This window comes from Zootoca vivipara, chromosome 4 (genome assembly GCF_965207765.1).
Source record: "Zootoca vivipara chromosome 4, rZooViv2.hap1.1, whole genome shotgun sequence".
NCBI classification, from domain to species: domain Eukaryota; kingdom Metazoa; phylum Chordata; class Lepidosauria; order Squamata; family Lacertidae; genus Zootoca; species Zootoca vivipara.
Window position 1 is genome coordinate 97,995,675 of NC_142587.1, and position 14,872 is coordinate 98,010,546.

Below are 14,872 nucleotides of genomic sequence, written 5' to 3' on the forward strand. Positions count from 1 at the left end.
ATTGCCTTTAAACATTGCCCTTCAAACTGAACATTCCTTCCACATGTTGGTCACTGGAGATCAATCTTTGTATCAATTTCCTTTCTGTTTTTTTCTTTTTATACTTTTGTATTTGTTTCTAAACTTTGTATCAGTTTGTATCAAAACTGTCAAATTGACTTTGTACCACCCGCAACTGTCAAAATACTTCCCAGCACCACCTACTGAGTCTACAAATGGACACACACACAAATACAACTTCAGAAAGTTTTATTTAAATAAAGGAAAATGCAGGACAAGGCATCACACCTGCACTGATGAATCCTGTCTCCTTATCAGACAGCCCCTAGCACTTCCCAAGACTGGCCCCTGACTCTGAGGCTCTTTCCTTCCGCAGGACCTCCGAGGATACGCCCTCTGTGACAATGGGGAAGAGCGGAAACTAGCGCCAACAGCATCTCTCCCAGTTCAAAGTAAGTATCTTGCCTTCCTGCATTCATTTCTTTGGTTGCTTCCATGCTCCCAATAGCACATCTCCGAGTGACTCTCAACGCAGATGATGCGGTGTGTGTTCCTGGGTGCCAGGATGAGGCCAGAGGCTTTTCCTGCCCCCTTTCCTGCTGCTGCCCTTCCACCTCTGCCCAGGAGGCTGCAGGGCTCAGGGTGGTTCTCTGGGACAAGGGATTGGGTCCAAGGTGGGTGCAGCCATCCAAGGTGGCTTTCGTAGTGTCATCTGACCCAGATTTTTATTTCCTCTGCAGAATGTAATAGCTCAAATGTCATTTTCCAGAGTTAATATCTCATTTTCAAGAGATATTTTGCACAATGAGTAATTTGCACTGATAATGACTGCAATTTTTTAAATGTCCAAATCAGATTTGAATGGAAATGACATGTACTCTACAATTAAATCAATTTTTTTGGAAGTCGCCAAATCTTTTTTCTAACTCCAGAATAACAGAACAAAAGTGATCAATAATTTCGATTGTAAGGTCAGCCATCATTAGCTTAAATTTTGTTTTGTAGGATGAAACTATGCTAATCATGTCACCAATCCATTTCTCCACCCCCCTAGCTGGGAGCCAGCTAGGAGCACCCATCCCTCTCTCCCCCCCAGCTAGGAGCCAGCTAAGAGCACCCAGCCAGCTAAGAGCACCCATCCTCTTAGCTAGGAGCCAGGTAAGAGCACCCCTCCCTCTCCCCCCCAGCTAGGAGGCAGCTAAGAGCACCCATCCCTCTCTCTCTCTCCCCCCACCCCCAGCTAGGAGCCAGCTAAGAGCACCCATCCCTCTCTCCCTCCCCACCCCCAGCTAGGAGCCAGCTAAGAGCACCCATCCCTCTCTCTATCTCTCTCCCCACCCCCAGCTAGGAGCCAGCTAAGAGCACATATCCATCTCTTCCCCCCCCCCACCCCAGCTAGGAGCCAGTAAAGAGCACCCTGTTGAGGTTTTTTCACTGTGTGAGTGCGTGCATCTGGTCACATAACAATTAAGAGCTGGCAACATGCCCAGAAGAGTGATTCAGCAATCTCCAGGGCTAGATAATTTGCCTAGTGATAGAGCCTTAGCAACAGCTTGGTGATTGGTTCAGTAACCCTATTAGACTAAGGGTGAATTTGTGGGGTTTTGTGGAGAGTTGGTTGTGTGTTTCTGATGTGGTTATTGTGTTGTAGAGAGATAGAGAGAAGTACTGATCTATGTACTGTTTGTTGTTTTGTTCTTGTAAATAAAGCTGTATATAGTTACACAGTACTAGTGGCAGTGAGTTCCTGTGTTCCTGCAACTTGCCTTCATCTTGCAACCAAGAAGTTTCCGCTGTGCCTGCGCTACTCTGCTGAGGTCAACTGGTATAGTTGGCATTTACGCCAGGTTTAGCCTTGCCGGTCTTTAACACACCCATCCCTCTCTCTCCCCACCCCCAGCTAGGAGCCAGCTAAGAGCACCCATCCCCCCTCTCTCCCCCCCACCCCAGCTAGGAGCCAGCTAATAACACCCATCCCTCTCTCTCTCCCCACCCCCAGCTAGGAGCCAGGTAAGAGCACCCATCCCTCTCTTCCCCCCCCCCCCAGCTAGGATCCAGCTAGAAGTCTCTCTCTCTCTCTCTGGCTCCCAGCAGCTCAAAGCGACAGGGACAGGGGGAGAATCTCTCTGTGAGTTTCGGCTCCCGCTTCCCTCATGCTACTCACTCAGGACGCTGGCAAACCAGCATACCTGTTACCTCCTGAGGGAAGCGGAGCCATCCCATGCATGCAGGCTCGCACACAAACTCACACACACCCCTCCCTCTCTGCCGGGATGAGGGAGGAGGAGCAATCCAGCCATTCTGTGCAACGCACTCTCACACATACTGGCGAGTTCTATATCGGCAAGAGGGAAGGAGCTCTCCCTGCATTTGCCCATGGTTATTGAGCTTTTCTGGGGGCGGGGAGAAAAGAGTTCTTTAGGGTTTTTTTAGGGGGAGAGCTCTTTTTTTTCTTTTAGGCTAGCCAACACTAAGGAACCCAGGATCTACCCACAATCGACCAAAAACTTCCTGGCGAGCGACTGGTTGATCGCGATCGACCTGTTGGCCATGCCTGATGTAGGGTTATCAGACGTCCCCGGTTCCCAGGGACAGTTCCCGGTTTTACCAATCTGTCCATGGCCAAAGATGCCAACAGCAAGAGGCGATGTGGCCGGTGCTGTTGCCAGTGCGGACGGCCGGGCTGCGTTAGACGAGTGGGAACATTCCCCCTCCCGCTCCCACCCTCCTCCTCCTCCTCCTCTTTATTGCTGTTTTGGCGGAAACCTTGCCCCGAGGGCTGAGGGGAGACGCAGAGGGCGCTGGCATATGGTTTATGATGTTCCTTCTCAAACGTCCGAATTTGAGAGGGGTGCGGATGCAAGGAAAGGATCGCTGATGGCAATCATAAAGGCTGGGCGCTTTTATTGCCCGACCAAAGGAGACACCACCCTCCCACCTCCTCGCTTGTAAATAAAAATAAAAATATTCCACCACATGGCTCCACCCCCTCCCCACACGTTCTCCCTATTGCATTTTTCTCTGCCTGAAGAGTCAGACAGAAAATAGGGGAGGTTCATATTAAAATAGCTTTGGTTATCTATCCATTTGTATTCCTCATGTGCCTTTTTCTGGGACGGCCTCTCTCTACCCCCCCTTTTTGTTCCTTCCTTCCTTTTCAGTAATGCTTCTAGGAATCCCAGAAAAGAAAAGGGGGGCCAAATCCACCCACCCAACCCCACACCCACCTCCCTCCCAAGGAAATAACATATGTTTACAAAATGATGCTCCCTACTAATAATCCGGATGCTACTGTCTTTTAACCCCTTGGCTGCTGCAAAAAAAGTGACCCTGGATTCATTGAAAAAAATCTGGTAATCTGGTTTTTCTGACCTTTGTATGGATTCTGTTATTCACATTCCACACACTGATACGGTTTCTTCCCTGCATGAATTATTTGATGGGAAGTGAGATGGGAGCTCTGACTGAAGCTCTTTCCACATTCCACACACTGATATGGTTTCTCCCCTGTATGAATTCTTTGATGGGAAGTGAGAGAGTCGCTCCGACTGAAACTCTTTCCACATTCCATGCACTGATATGGTTTATCTCCTGTATGAATTCTTTGATGGGAAGTGAGTTTGGACCTCTCAGTGAAGCTCTTTCCACATTCCACACACTGATAGGGTTTCTCCCCTGTATGAATTCTTTGATGGCAAGTGAGATGGGAGGTTTGACTGAAGCTCTTTCCACATTCCACACACTGATAGGGTTTCTCCCCTGTATGAATTCTTTGATGGCAAGTGAGTTGGCCATTTCGACTGAAGCTCTTTCCACATTCCACACACTGATAGGGTTTCTCCCCTGTATGAATTCTCTGATGGGAAGCGAGATGGGAGCTATTAGTGAAGCTCTTCCCACATTCGACGCACTGATAGGGTTTCTCCCCTGTATGAATTCTTTGATGCTTAGTGAGAGAGTATATATCAGTGAAGCTCTTTCCACAATCCACACACTGATAGGGTTTCTCCCCTGTATGAATTAATTGATGGGAAGTGAGATGGGAGCTTCGACTGAAGCTCTTTCCACATTCCACACACTGATAGGGTTTCTCCCCTGTATGAATTATTTGATGGGAAGTGAGAGAGGAGTTCCTACTGAAGCTCTTTCCACATTCCGCACACTGATGGGGTTTCTCCCCTGTATGAATTATTTGATGGGAAGTGAGAGAGGAGTTCCTCCTGAAGCTATTTCCACATTCCACACACTGATATGGTTTCTCCCCTGTATGAATTCTTTGATGGGAAGTGAGAGAGTAGTTATTACTGAAGCTCTTTCCACATTCCACACACTGATATGGTTTCTCCCCTGTATGAATTCTTTGGTGGTTAGTGAGATGGGAGCTCTGCCTGAAACTCTTTCCACATTCCACACACTGATAGGGTTTCTCCCCTGTATGAATTCTTTGATGGGAAGTGAGATGGGAGCTCTGACTGAAGCTCTTTCCACATTCCATGCACTGATAGAGTTTCTTTCCGATGAGATTTTGTTGCTGGGAAGTGGAATGGGAGCTCTGACTGCAGCTTCCTCTACACGCCAAATTTTTATGTGGCTTCTCCTCTCTGCGGATTTTGTCGTGGTCCCCTTTGTTCTCGATTTCCAATTCATCACAATCTGCAACGGAAACAAAAATGGGATTAGAGCCTCAGGAACAAATGAAGAAGAACTGAAGGGAGTTGGGTGTGTGTTCATTACCTGTGTTGTTTACCATTGACCAATATATTTATTATTAGATTCTGATGTTACTTTGTTTGATAGATAGTATTGGTCAAACTTGTGGAAGACTTTTGGGGAAAAGTGTATTTCAGAGTTTTGATGGCTCATAACCCTTCTTTTGGAGTAATATCATAAAATTAAATATAAATGGAAAGATAATTTAATCAAGAATGCAATACAACAAAGTTTGTTTAGTTACCCGTATTCTATCAAACGTTATAGCCAAATACAGTGGTACCTCTACTTACGAATAACTCTACTTACGAATGTTTCTACTTACGAATGGAGCTCCGTCCGCCATCTTGGATGCGGTTTAGATAGGATTTTTTCTACTTATGAATTTTTAGATAGGGTTGCTTCGACTTACGATTTTTTTCTCCCAATGCATTCCTATGGGATTCGACTTACAAATTTTTTCTACTTATGAATGTGCGTTCGGAACGCATTAAATTCGTAAGTAGAGGTACCACTGTAACCAGAAAAAGGAAGCACAACTTGCTTAGGTTGACTTTTGTCAGTGTGTTATGTGATTGCTATCAAGTTGGTTGGTTTTTTTGTGTTCTTTCATTTAGTGATGTTGTAAAACATAATAAAATTATAGAAATGACACAAAGAGTTGCCTGGTCACCCAGAAAGTGATGTAAAATAGTACTATCAAGTGAACGAGGCTACAGTTATGAAGAAATTAGATGAAAGATTGGGGGGAAATTAACCAAAGGTGGCCTTTCTATATTTTTGAAGAGGGATAAGGAAACTCAGTCACTACAAAATCAGACTGGTAAAGGCAGGAAAAGGTGCATAATGAAATGTAATGTGAAGTTGAGTGCAAGGACTGGTCTAAATGTTAGAATTCTAAGGAAAAAGCCATTGTTATCTCTCAAGCAAAGGTTGAAAAGATTAAACCCATGTTAACTGGACCGCGGAACAAAGGAACAGTGTTATTTGGAGTGATGAGACCCAAATCTCCTTGCTTGGTAATGATGGCATGAAATACGCCAGGAGACGAATCAGATAAGATTTACATCCTAGTTGCATTACACTGACCGTGAAACACCCAGATAGTGTGATGATCTGGGGTTGTGTGGCAGCAAAAGGTGTGGGCAGAATCTGTGTCATTATTGGGAATGTAAATGCCCCAAAATACATGAATGAAATACTTGAGCCCAAACTGAAGCATTCCGCAGGTGATCTTTTCCCACATAATGAAGCACTTATAAAGATTTATTAGTTTATTTTCTATTTTCTATTTCAACAGGATTCAGCTCCATGTCATGTTGCTGCTGTGTGCAAAATGTGCTTTCAAGATAATAATATTCCACTGCTGGAATGGACTGGGAGTAGTCCAAACTTTAACCCAGTCGAAAATCTATGGAGCCGACTAAAGAAACTTGTTAGTCAGAAGCAACCCAGCAATAAAGCCCAATTAACAGAGGCAATAATTCAGTCTTGGTTTCACATTATTATAGCTGCAGAACTATAAACTTGGTTCACTTCATGGGAAGGCATTGTAAGGCCGTAACTAAAGCTAAAGGTTACCAATGGTTACCAAAGGTTTCACGTTTTTTTCTTTATGACTGTTGTTCTAATAAATACTCTTTCATAAAATTTATTGCATTACATTTCTCATTAAATTATCTTTCCATTGATACATAATCTTATGGTATTACTCCACACAAAAGTGATGCTATGAGCCATTAAACCTCATAAAGACACTTTTCACAAAAGGTTTCCTCAATTTTGGCCACTAGTATAAGTTGTTCATTTTAAAGTTAATGTTCTTTTTATATGGGCTCAGATTATTATGATTTATGTTTCCTGTTTATATATGTGTTGGAAGCTGCCCAGAGTGGCTGGGAAACCCAGCCAGATGGCCAGGGTATAAATAAAAATTATTAGTATTACTACAGTGGTACCTTGATTTAAGAACAGTCCTGTTCCAGAAAAGATTTAAGTTTGTAAACCGAGGTACCACTGTATTATTATTACCTGAGTTTCAATAAGCCTAGCTCTTCTCTGGGATGAATTTTGTTTGGCCCAGTCATGGCATCCCCTCCATCTCCAATGTCAGTCGTCTCTTTGGTCAACCCAAGACTGACAGAAGCAAAAACAAAAACAGAAAACCTGAAGCTACTTATCTTTCCTAACAATTCTGAAGCTGACATTTAAGATGGCGTGGGCAGTTCAGACCAGCTCAATTGTGGTAGAAAAAGGAATAATTTGAGGAAGATTGTTCAAAGAAAAGAAATGTAATTCACTGTTTATTGTGGAGGTGTTAGGTTCCCAGGTGTTATAGGGGCCACTGTTGAGCTCTGTGAAAATATATGAGGTTGGAGTCCCGTTCGCAATATGAAAAGCCCGCAACATGAAGTGCCATAGCTGCGCATGTGCAGGAGACGCTTCTGCGCATGCGTGAGCGGTGAAACCCGGAAGCAAACCTTTCCAGTACTTCCGGGTTGCCACACAACCTGAAAAAAAGGAAAATGAAGTGGACGTAACATGAGGTATGACTGTAGAGATAATTTTTGAATTTCCAGGCACATATGATGATATATTGAATACCAAGAGAGGCCACGATCCCACGATTCTCCTCCATGACGTCCTTATGCAGAGCTCTCTGGTCAGGATCCAGCAACGCCCACTCCTCGTCCGTGAAACGAACAGAGACATCTTCAAAGCACACTGGACCCTAAAAGCAAAAGGGAAATGTCCTCCTCTGAGACAGCATCAATATGATCTGCTACACAATGCTCTGTTGTTTCCTTCCTGCAAATTGCAGCGGTGTTTCAATAGGATGGCTTTGCTGCACATTTTAATTCTGGATGCTTATTCTGCGTTTTAATAATGGGTGTTCGTCTTTGTGCAAATAGGGGGTACTCCACCTTCTGTTTTTCAAGTCATTCTGCCTACATAAGTTACAGGGAACCAGGCAGAGGGCCTTTTCAGTAGTGGCACCATCCCTGTGGAACGCCCTCCTACCAGATGTCAAAGAGATAAACAACTACCAGGCTTTTAGAGGACATCTGAAGGCAGTCCTCTTTAGGAAAGCTTTTAATGCTCAATAGAAGTATTAAAATACAATATTGAGCTTTTAATGCTCAATATTGTATTTTAATACTTCTGTTGGAAGCCGCCAAATGGCAGGGTATCCTATAAAGTGCAAGTGTCTCTGGTCCAGTTTTCCCGTGTGTCCCTGGGTTACTGCACATGTGCCCCAGGGACACAGGGATTGGACAGCAGAGACTGGACGCAGAGACACTTCGGAGAGGGGAGCTTGGCGCCCGCTCTGCCCAGCAGGCAGACAAGCCAGGCTGAGGCGGTGAGGCGGACAAAAGGACCGCCCCCCCCCCAGCCGGCCGCTCCCCTTCAATCCACTCACAGCCGGAGCGGCCGCCTCAATCGCCTTTAAGAGGGCGGAGGAGCGATTCAGAGCGAGCCAGTAAAAACAAAAAAACAAAATCCCGGCAACGACAACAAAACCTTTGACCCTTATCAGTGTTTAAATTTGTCCCTCGGGCGCTGCTGTACTGCCCCCAGAAGTTACCGCTAGATAACTAGATGCCCCGCGGGGTACCTCCCCACTCGCCCTTGGCTCGCCAGCCTTCCCCCCTTCCTGAACGAGGAACACCCCCCCCCAGTCTCCAGCCCGCGGCCGAGGGGACGTGCCGTGGGAGTGGGACAGTGACGGCCCTGAGGGAGGCGGAGGGCGGTGTGGCCCTGCGAGGCCGAGGAAAGAGCTGCCGAGGGTGCCAGCGAGCCTGGAGGAGGCGAGGGAAGGAGGGGGCCTGCCGGTGCGTTCGCCGAGGAGAGGCTGCTGCTGCTGCTGCTGCAATGGATTCCTGGGTGCGATTCAGCGCCCAGAGCCAAGCCAAGGAGCGGGTCTTCAGGTGTGGCGGAGGGAGAGGCAGGGGACCGCGAAGGGTATCAAGAGCCAACCCGCTCTTGGGGCGCCTTTCGTTTTGGGGAAGCGGAGCGGGGCCCCTCTCCCCTCACCGCCGACAGAAAGGACAGATAGCACCCGTTATTGAACGGGCTGAAATACACTAGTAAATTATTATTATTATTATTATTATTATTATTATTATTATTATTATTTATTACACAAGCATTCCAGTTTACCTGATAGATGGATCCACTTCCTCCCCTCCTCGTGAGCTGTTCTGGGTGTTCCCTCCCAACAATGCCCTAGTCAAATTCAAGGGGTTCATGGGGGAATGGAGAAAGGGAGGAATGGGGGGCAGGCCCCATTTTGCAGCGGCTGGGGCTGGTTAGGTGAATCCAGGCCACTATTTCTCCTCCCTCTCCACTTCTTAGAAACCAATTTTAGCATTCAGTGCTCAATCTACAAATAAAATACGGTAAACCTATTTTGGGTGGACATCTGTCTTGGATGATCTAGCAGAGATTCCTGCAATGCAGGGGGTCTCCTGGCTCTTAATAGACAAGCAGGGAGGGTGGCTTCTGACAAAAGGAGAGGGAGCCACAGGTGGATCTGCCTTATCTTGACTCGCCTTTGCCTCTCAGTCTCCCTCCTCCCACTCACCTCCTTCCTCTTCTGCCTCTGAATCTGGACTGCATTCTGCCACAGTGTCTCCCAGCTCACTAAGCCCTGTTAGCCCTTCAGCTTCTGACACCTCCTCTTCCCAGGCTTCTCCCTCTTCCCCCTCTGACCAACCATCCTTCTTCTACCTCCACTTCTTGGGCTCTGAGCCATCTTCTCTCCCTGCTTCCCCAGCTGCATCCTCCCACCATTCCTCTGTGCCCAACCAGTCCATGACATTGCTCCATCCCTCGGCCTCTGTCCCCACAAGGCAGCTTCCCCTGACCTGATCTGGTTCCACAGCCGCTGCTTCCCTTATGCCCCCATGAAAAGACGGATCAGGAGGTCTTGCCGGCATCATTCTGTCACCTGCAAGAGAAAAAAGGTAATCAGGACGCCAGGAGTGCGTGCTTTTCTCACAGGTGAAACAGGGCATCTCTAACTACAGATGGGCCTTTGAGAAAGCCTAACCTGCTGAGAGCGTTTGGATGTTTGTGCCCATTTCATATGTTTGTTGTGCAGAAATACATCTCCCCTCCTCTGGACCCTTGTTCCCAACTGTCTCCCCCCAAAACAAGATGAAAAGAACCCTCAGATGAGTTGGAAAACCAACAGAATGAGACCAAACGGAGACAAACCATCTTCCTCCTTACCCAGCGGCCTCTCTCTGGTGTCCAACGGAGGCCTCTCTGCCTCACAGGAATCCAGGTCCATTTCTGCAAAATGATCCTTTCCCTGAAGAAGAAACAAGGATTCAAAAGAGAGAATGGTGAGGAAAAAATAGAAAGACAATGACAAAGACTTGAAGGGTGTGAGATCTCATTCCATGGATGTTTTCCCAGAAAAAGGATGGGCCATCAGTAGACCATTATGGGATATTCTCTGTCCTGTTTGGAGCCCCTTGGGAGTATCCAGAGGAAAGTCTCTCTCACCTGCTTTCTCTCCTCTGCCTGACTCAGGAGGAAACCTTCGGCCAGGGCCACCGCCTGGGAACTGGTCTCCGCTCCGCATTCCCTCACCCAGCTCTCCATCTCCGGGGGAAGGACAGCCAGGAACTGCTCCAAGATCACCAGGTCCAGCATCTCAGCTTTCGTGTGCCTTTCTGGCTTCAGCCACTGGTGGCAAAAGTGGTAGAGTCGGCTGCAAACCTCTCGGGGTCCTTTGGCCTCCTGGCAGCAGAACTGCCTCAACTGCTGGCTCTGCACCTCTGAGCAGAGGGTGTCCTCCTCACCCAGGGTATTCTGCACTGGGTTTTCCCAGAATCCCCCACTGCTCCCAGATTGGATGGCATGGCCTCTTCCTATTCCAGGGCCAGCTGAGTCTTGCTCATCCATCTGTGCTCTCAGGAAGCCTCTTAGAGATCAGAAGGAACCCTTTTAGTCTTCTGCCAAGTTCTGTCTGTTGTAATGAAAAAGTCTAGGAAATCCTGCAAAGGAAATACATTGTTCTGTTACAGAATTTGAAGGACGGGGGAGGGGGGGAATGGATCCTTGACTAAGCATGGGATGAGTCTTGCTGGGAACCAGGGCTGGACTGCACCACATCCCAGACCATGAGCTATCTTTTTGAAAAGAAAGAGGAGGAGGAAGAGGAGAAGAAATAAGTCTCTAGCCTTCTAGTAATGCAAAATGTGGAGGCAACTGAAGGGATTTCTGTGAGATTAATCAACCTGGTTTCTGCTGCCTTCCAGTCAGTGCATGAAGTCAGAACCGACTGACAAGGGAATCATTTGTATCTTGTGAAAAATGGATGCTTGGCTCTTGTGGGGGTCCTCACTCGGGGGTCCTCAGGAGTTGCTCCCCAGCCCCCCTTCTGTCTCCTTTTCTTGCACTTGGACTCTCTGCCACTCTCAAGACAGACACCTGGGGTGGGGTCCCTTTTTCTTTGCTCTGAGGGCCAGGTATGTATCTGGCCAACCCCCTGAGGGCCAAGTGGGCGGGGCCAAAGACATCTCCCTTGAAATTTAGGCGGGTAATTTATTATTATTATTCTGTTTAACACACACACAGCCATTGATGCCAAGGTTCCTGGAGGCTTTGTGAGTAGCAGTGCTCATTTCTGGCTGGTTTTCCAGCAAGAGTTAAAGTCCTATGGACTCCTTTGTTTGAAGAAGGGAGATTTCTTGGAATTTGGGATCCTCTGACTTGGCTTTGTGTCCCCCCCCCACTGCATGAGCAGATCAGCCTCCCCCCGCACCCTCCCCTGCTGCAGCCCTGAGACCCCCACCGTCTCCCCACTGCACTCTCTTGGGGGGGGGGAGAGAGAGAGGGAGGGAGGAGACTCACCAGATCATCCCAGGAGGGAGGGGACAGCGATGCAGCCCTTGCAGGAGAGACACCAAAGCAACACCCCCCCTTCCTTGCAGGAAAGGACTGGGGAGGGAGGGGCCTTGGCTCTGGAGGACCTGGCCTGCTTCCTGTCCTCTCTAGGAAGGCAGCTCAGATCCCTTTAACTCTTGCAAAGCCGAGGGCGTCCAGCTCAGCCCCCTCTCGCTTGACAGAACCTCGGCTTTTTATTTTATTTTTATTTCTATTCTCAGTATCAATAAATTTTGCTTTTAAGAGGAAAGGGTCAGGGCTTCCTGGGAGGGGGGTTACATGACAACCAAAGCCAGGTTCCTTGGTTATGGGTGAAGGGTGGGGAGGGGGGGGGAAGAGCAAAATTAAGATGGGATGGTTGGAACTGAGGGAGAGGTGTGTGTGTGTGTGTGTGTGTGTGTGTGTGTTTGCCCCCCCCCCTTTCTGGGATTCCTGGAAGCTTCACCGAAAAGGAAGGAAGGAACAAAAAGAGGGGGGGTAGAGAGAGGACAGAGAGTCAGGTCATCCCAGAAAAAGGCCCATGAGGAATACAGATAGATAACCAAAGCTATTTTAATACAAACCTCCCCTATTTTCTGTCTGACTCTTCAGGCAGAGAAAAATGCAATAGGGAGAACGTTTGGGGAGAGGGTGCAACCATGTGGCTGAGTATTATTATTATTATTATTATTATTATTATTATTATTATTATTATTATTATTATTATTATTTACAAGCGAGGAGGCGGGAGGGTGGTGTCTCCTTTGGTTGGGCAATAAAAGCGCCCAGCCTTTATGACTGCCATCAGCGATCCTTTCCTTGCATCCGCACCCCTCTCAAATTCGGACGTTTGAGAAGGAACATCATAAACCATATGCCGGCACCCTCCGCGTCTCCCCTCAGCCCTTGGGGCAAGGTTTCCGCCTAAACAGCAAGGGGAGGAGGAGGAGGAGGAGGAGGAGGAGGAGGAGGAGGAGGGTGGGAGCGGGAGGGGGAATGTTCTCGCTCGTCTAACGCAGCCCGTCCGTCCGCACTGGCAACAGCATCGGCCACAGCACCTCTTCCCACTGGCATCTTTGACCATGGACAGATTGGTAAAACCGGAACTGTCCCTGGGAACCAGGGACATCTGATAACCCTACATTATACAGCTTTAGGAGCCAGGCAAATTGGCACCTTTTTAACCAGGCCTTTGGCTGATTGACATCTAATGCCCTTTTAAAATGTGGTGTTTTGTGCTTTGATGTTGTAACCATCCTGAGACATGTAGGTGTAGGGAATAGGCACCAACTAGGGGTCTTTGCCCCCCACCCAATAAAATATTTGAGGAGGCCAAAACCCCCCCCACATTTTTTGTGTTTTTTTTCAAACGCAGCCTTTTACTCTTCTGCAACTTGCCATACAATTTCCCTTTAAATTTGTCACAGAGGGCGTATCCTCAGAGGTCCTGCGGGAGGAAAGAGCCTCAGAGTCAGGGGCCAGTCTTGGGAAGTGCTAGGAGCTGTCTGATAAGGAGACAGGATTCATCAGTGCAGGTGTGATGTATTTTGTACTCTATGTACAAAAGAAATATATATATTTATATATATATATATACAAAATAGGCACAAATGTGCACAAAATAAAAAGGTAAAATAAAAAATATTAAACTAAAGAAGAAAAAATAAAATAAAGAACAAGAATATTAAAATAAAAAAAATAAAAACCAAAAAACAAATAACCATGGAAAAACCTCACCCGTGTCAATAATCTCAGCGGACTGAAATCAAGAAAATCAACCAAAACAAAAGCAACAGCTGTGAGGGGGAAGGAGGGCTCTGAGCTGCTTTGTGCAAAATAAAATAAAGTGTTAAAATATAAATCAATAAAATAAAAGTAATAAATGAAATAAGAATCAAAACAAGAAATTGAGAATATAAGAATCCACTGAAGGCCTCGCCTAATCCTTCATCAACCACCACCAACTGCAGAGTGGGGGGCAAAGAGCCCAGCCAGCGGGGAGCAGGTCTGAGGGGTCCCATCCCTCCCCCAAAGCCCCTCCCTGCCCCACTTCCCCATGGGGGTCCCCCACACCACCCATCACTCCCCAGGATGGCTTTGGCCGTCTCCTGCTTGGAGCACTTCAGAGTTCGGAGCCCCTGAGCTGAGCTGCCTGGCAGTTCTCAATCACCTCCAGCAGGAACAGCTGATCTTCCTCCAGCAGCTGAAAGGCAAAAGTCAGGCTGTCATTTCCTTGTGAAAGGAGGGCTTCTCCACATCTGAGAGTGTAGAGTGGGGGGCAAGGAGGGCAGGTCTGAGTCTCTCCAATAATCACCCCTGGGGAGGGATGTGCAACCTCAGCACATGTGCAAAGGGAAGACATGGGGACAGGTGAGTCTGTCCCTGAGCACCTGGCAAGGCTATTCCAAGAGTTTTCTCCTGGATTCCAAGTCCTACTACTGTACAAGGAAGTGACACCCCAGGCCTTGGGGGCTAATCCTGGCCTCCTTCAATCAGAATGTGGCTCCCCGGGCTCATGAGATGGTCAATATCTGGGTCCACTCCACCCTTTTTAAATTTAAAATATCAAAACAGATCCCAACTCTCAGAGCATGTAAATCACGAGTGGAAAGACTGCTGTGACACTCACAAAATTAGGACTATATTTCCTTCTTCCACCTTTAACGACGACGTCTAGGTAATGAAACCGAATCGACCCAAGTCTGCCTTCCTCCACCATCCTCAACTTCGCTGTTCAAGCCAAGAGACAACACTTCCCCGTCCCCCTGGCCTTTCAGTGCGGCGTGGGGACTGACTGTGTGGGCGGCAAGAAGCTTTCAGCCTTGGGCACATGGAGAGTTCTGAGATGGCTGTGCAGGCCAGATTCAGGACCCTGGCGGGTTGGATTTGGCCCATGGGACATAGTTTGAGGACACCTGGTCTGCACTGACTGGCAGCAGCTCCCCAGAGTTTCAGGCAGGGATTTCGTCCAGTCCTTGCAGGAGATGTCAGGGGTTGACCCTGGGACATTCTGCATTACAAGCAGATGCTCTAGGGCTCCCCATATTTCACTAGCCTTTCAATGTTATGCTATTAGCAGCTGTGGAGATTCCACCTGACTCTTTCGAAAGGAAAACACTCATCTGATCAATATAATAAATAATAATAATAATAATAATAATAATAATAATTTTTTGATACTGAGATTTATTTATTTTGAACTCCTTGGTAGCCAGTACAATGGTTTCAGCAGTGCTAGAACTCAGGACCCGCTGCCTTGAGGGGCATCTAAGAGCAGTTTGGC

The 14,872-nt window shown here is 47.4% G+C and overlaps 1 protein-coding gene across 3 annotated transcripts; it reads right to left on the reverse strand.

The window, feature by feature from the left end:
- Positions 1 to 232: 232 nt before the first annotated feature.
- Positions 233 to 11,936, reverse strand: LOC132592024 (uncharacterized). Of its 3 annotated transcripts, XM_088668856.1 has the most exons (8): positions 11,578 to 11,936; positions 10,225 to 10,718; positions 9,946 to 10,027; positions 9,579 to 9,661; positions 7,315 to 7,441; positions 7,011 to 7,220; positions 3,373 to 4,653; positions 233 to 734 (listed from the first exon to the last, which is right to left on the reverse strand). In XM_088668856.1, the coding sequence occupies exons 2-7, from the start codon at positions 10,624 to 10,626 to the stop codon at positions 3,389 to 3,391; spliced, it is 2,169 nt and encodes a 722-aa protein (XP_088524982.1). In that variant the 5' UTR covers positions 10,627 to 10,718; positions 11,578 to 11,936; the 3' UTR covers positions 233 to 734; positions 3,373 to 3,388. The 3 variants fall into 3 exon arrangements, with proteins under 3 accessions (XP_088524982.1, XP_088524981.1, XP_060129936.2); XM_088668855.1 differs by having other exon boundaries at positions 233 to 4,653; positions 11,578 to 11,935; XM_060273953.2 differs by lacking the exon at positions 7,011 to 7,220 and having other exon boundaries at positions 233 to 4,653; positions 11,578 to 11,933.
- Between the last annotated feature and the right edge of the window lie 2,936 nt (positions 11,937 to 14,872).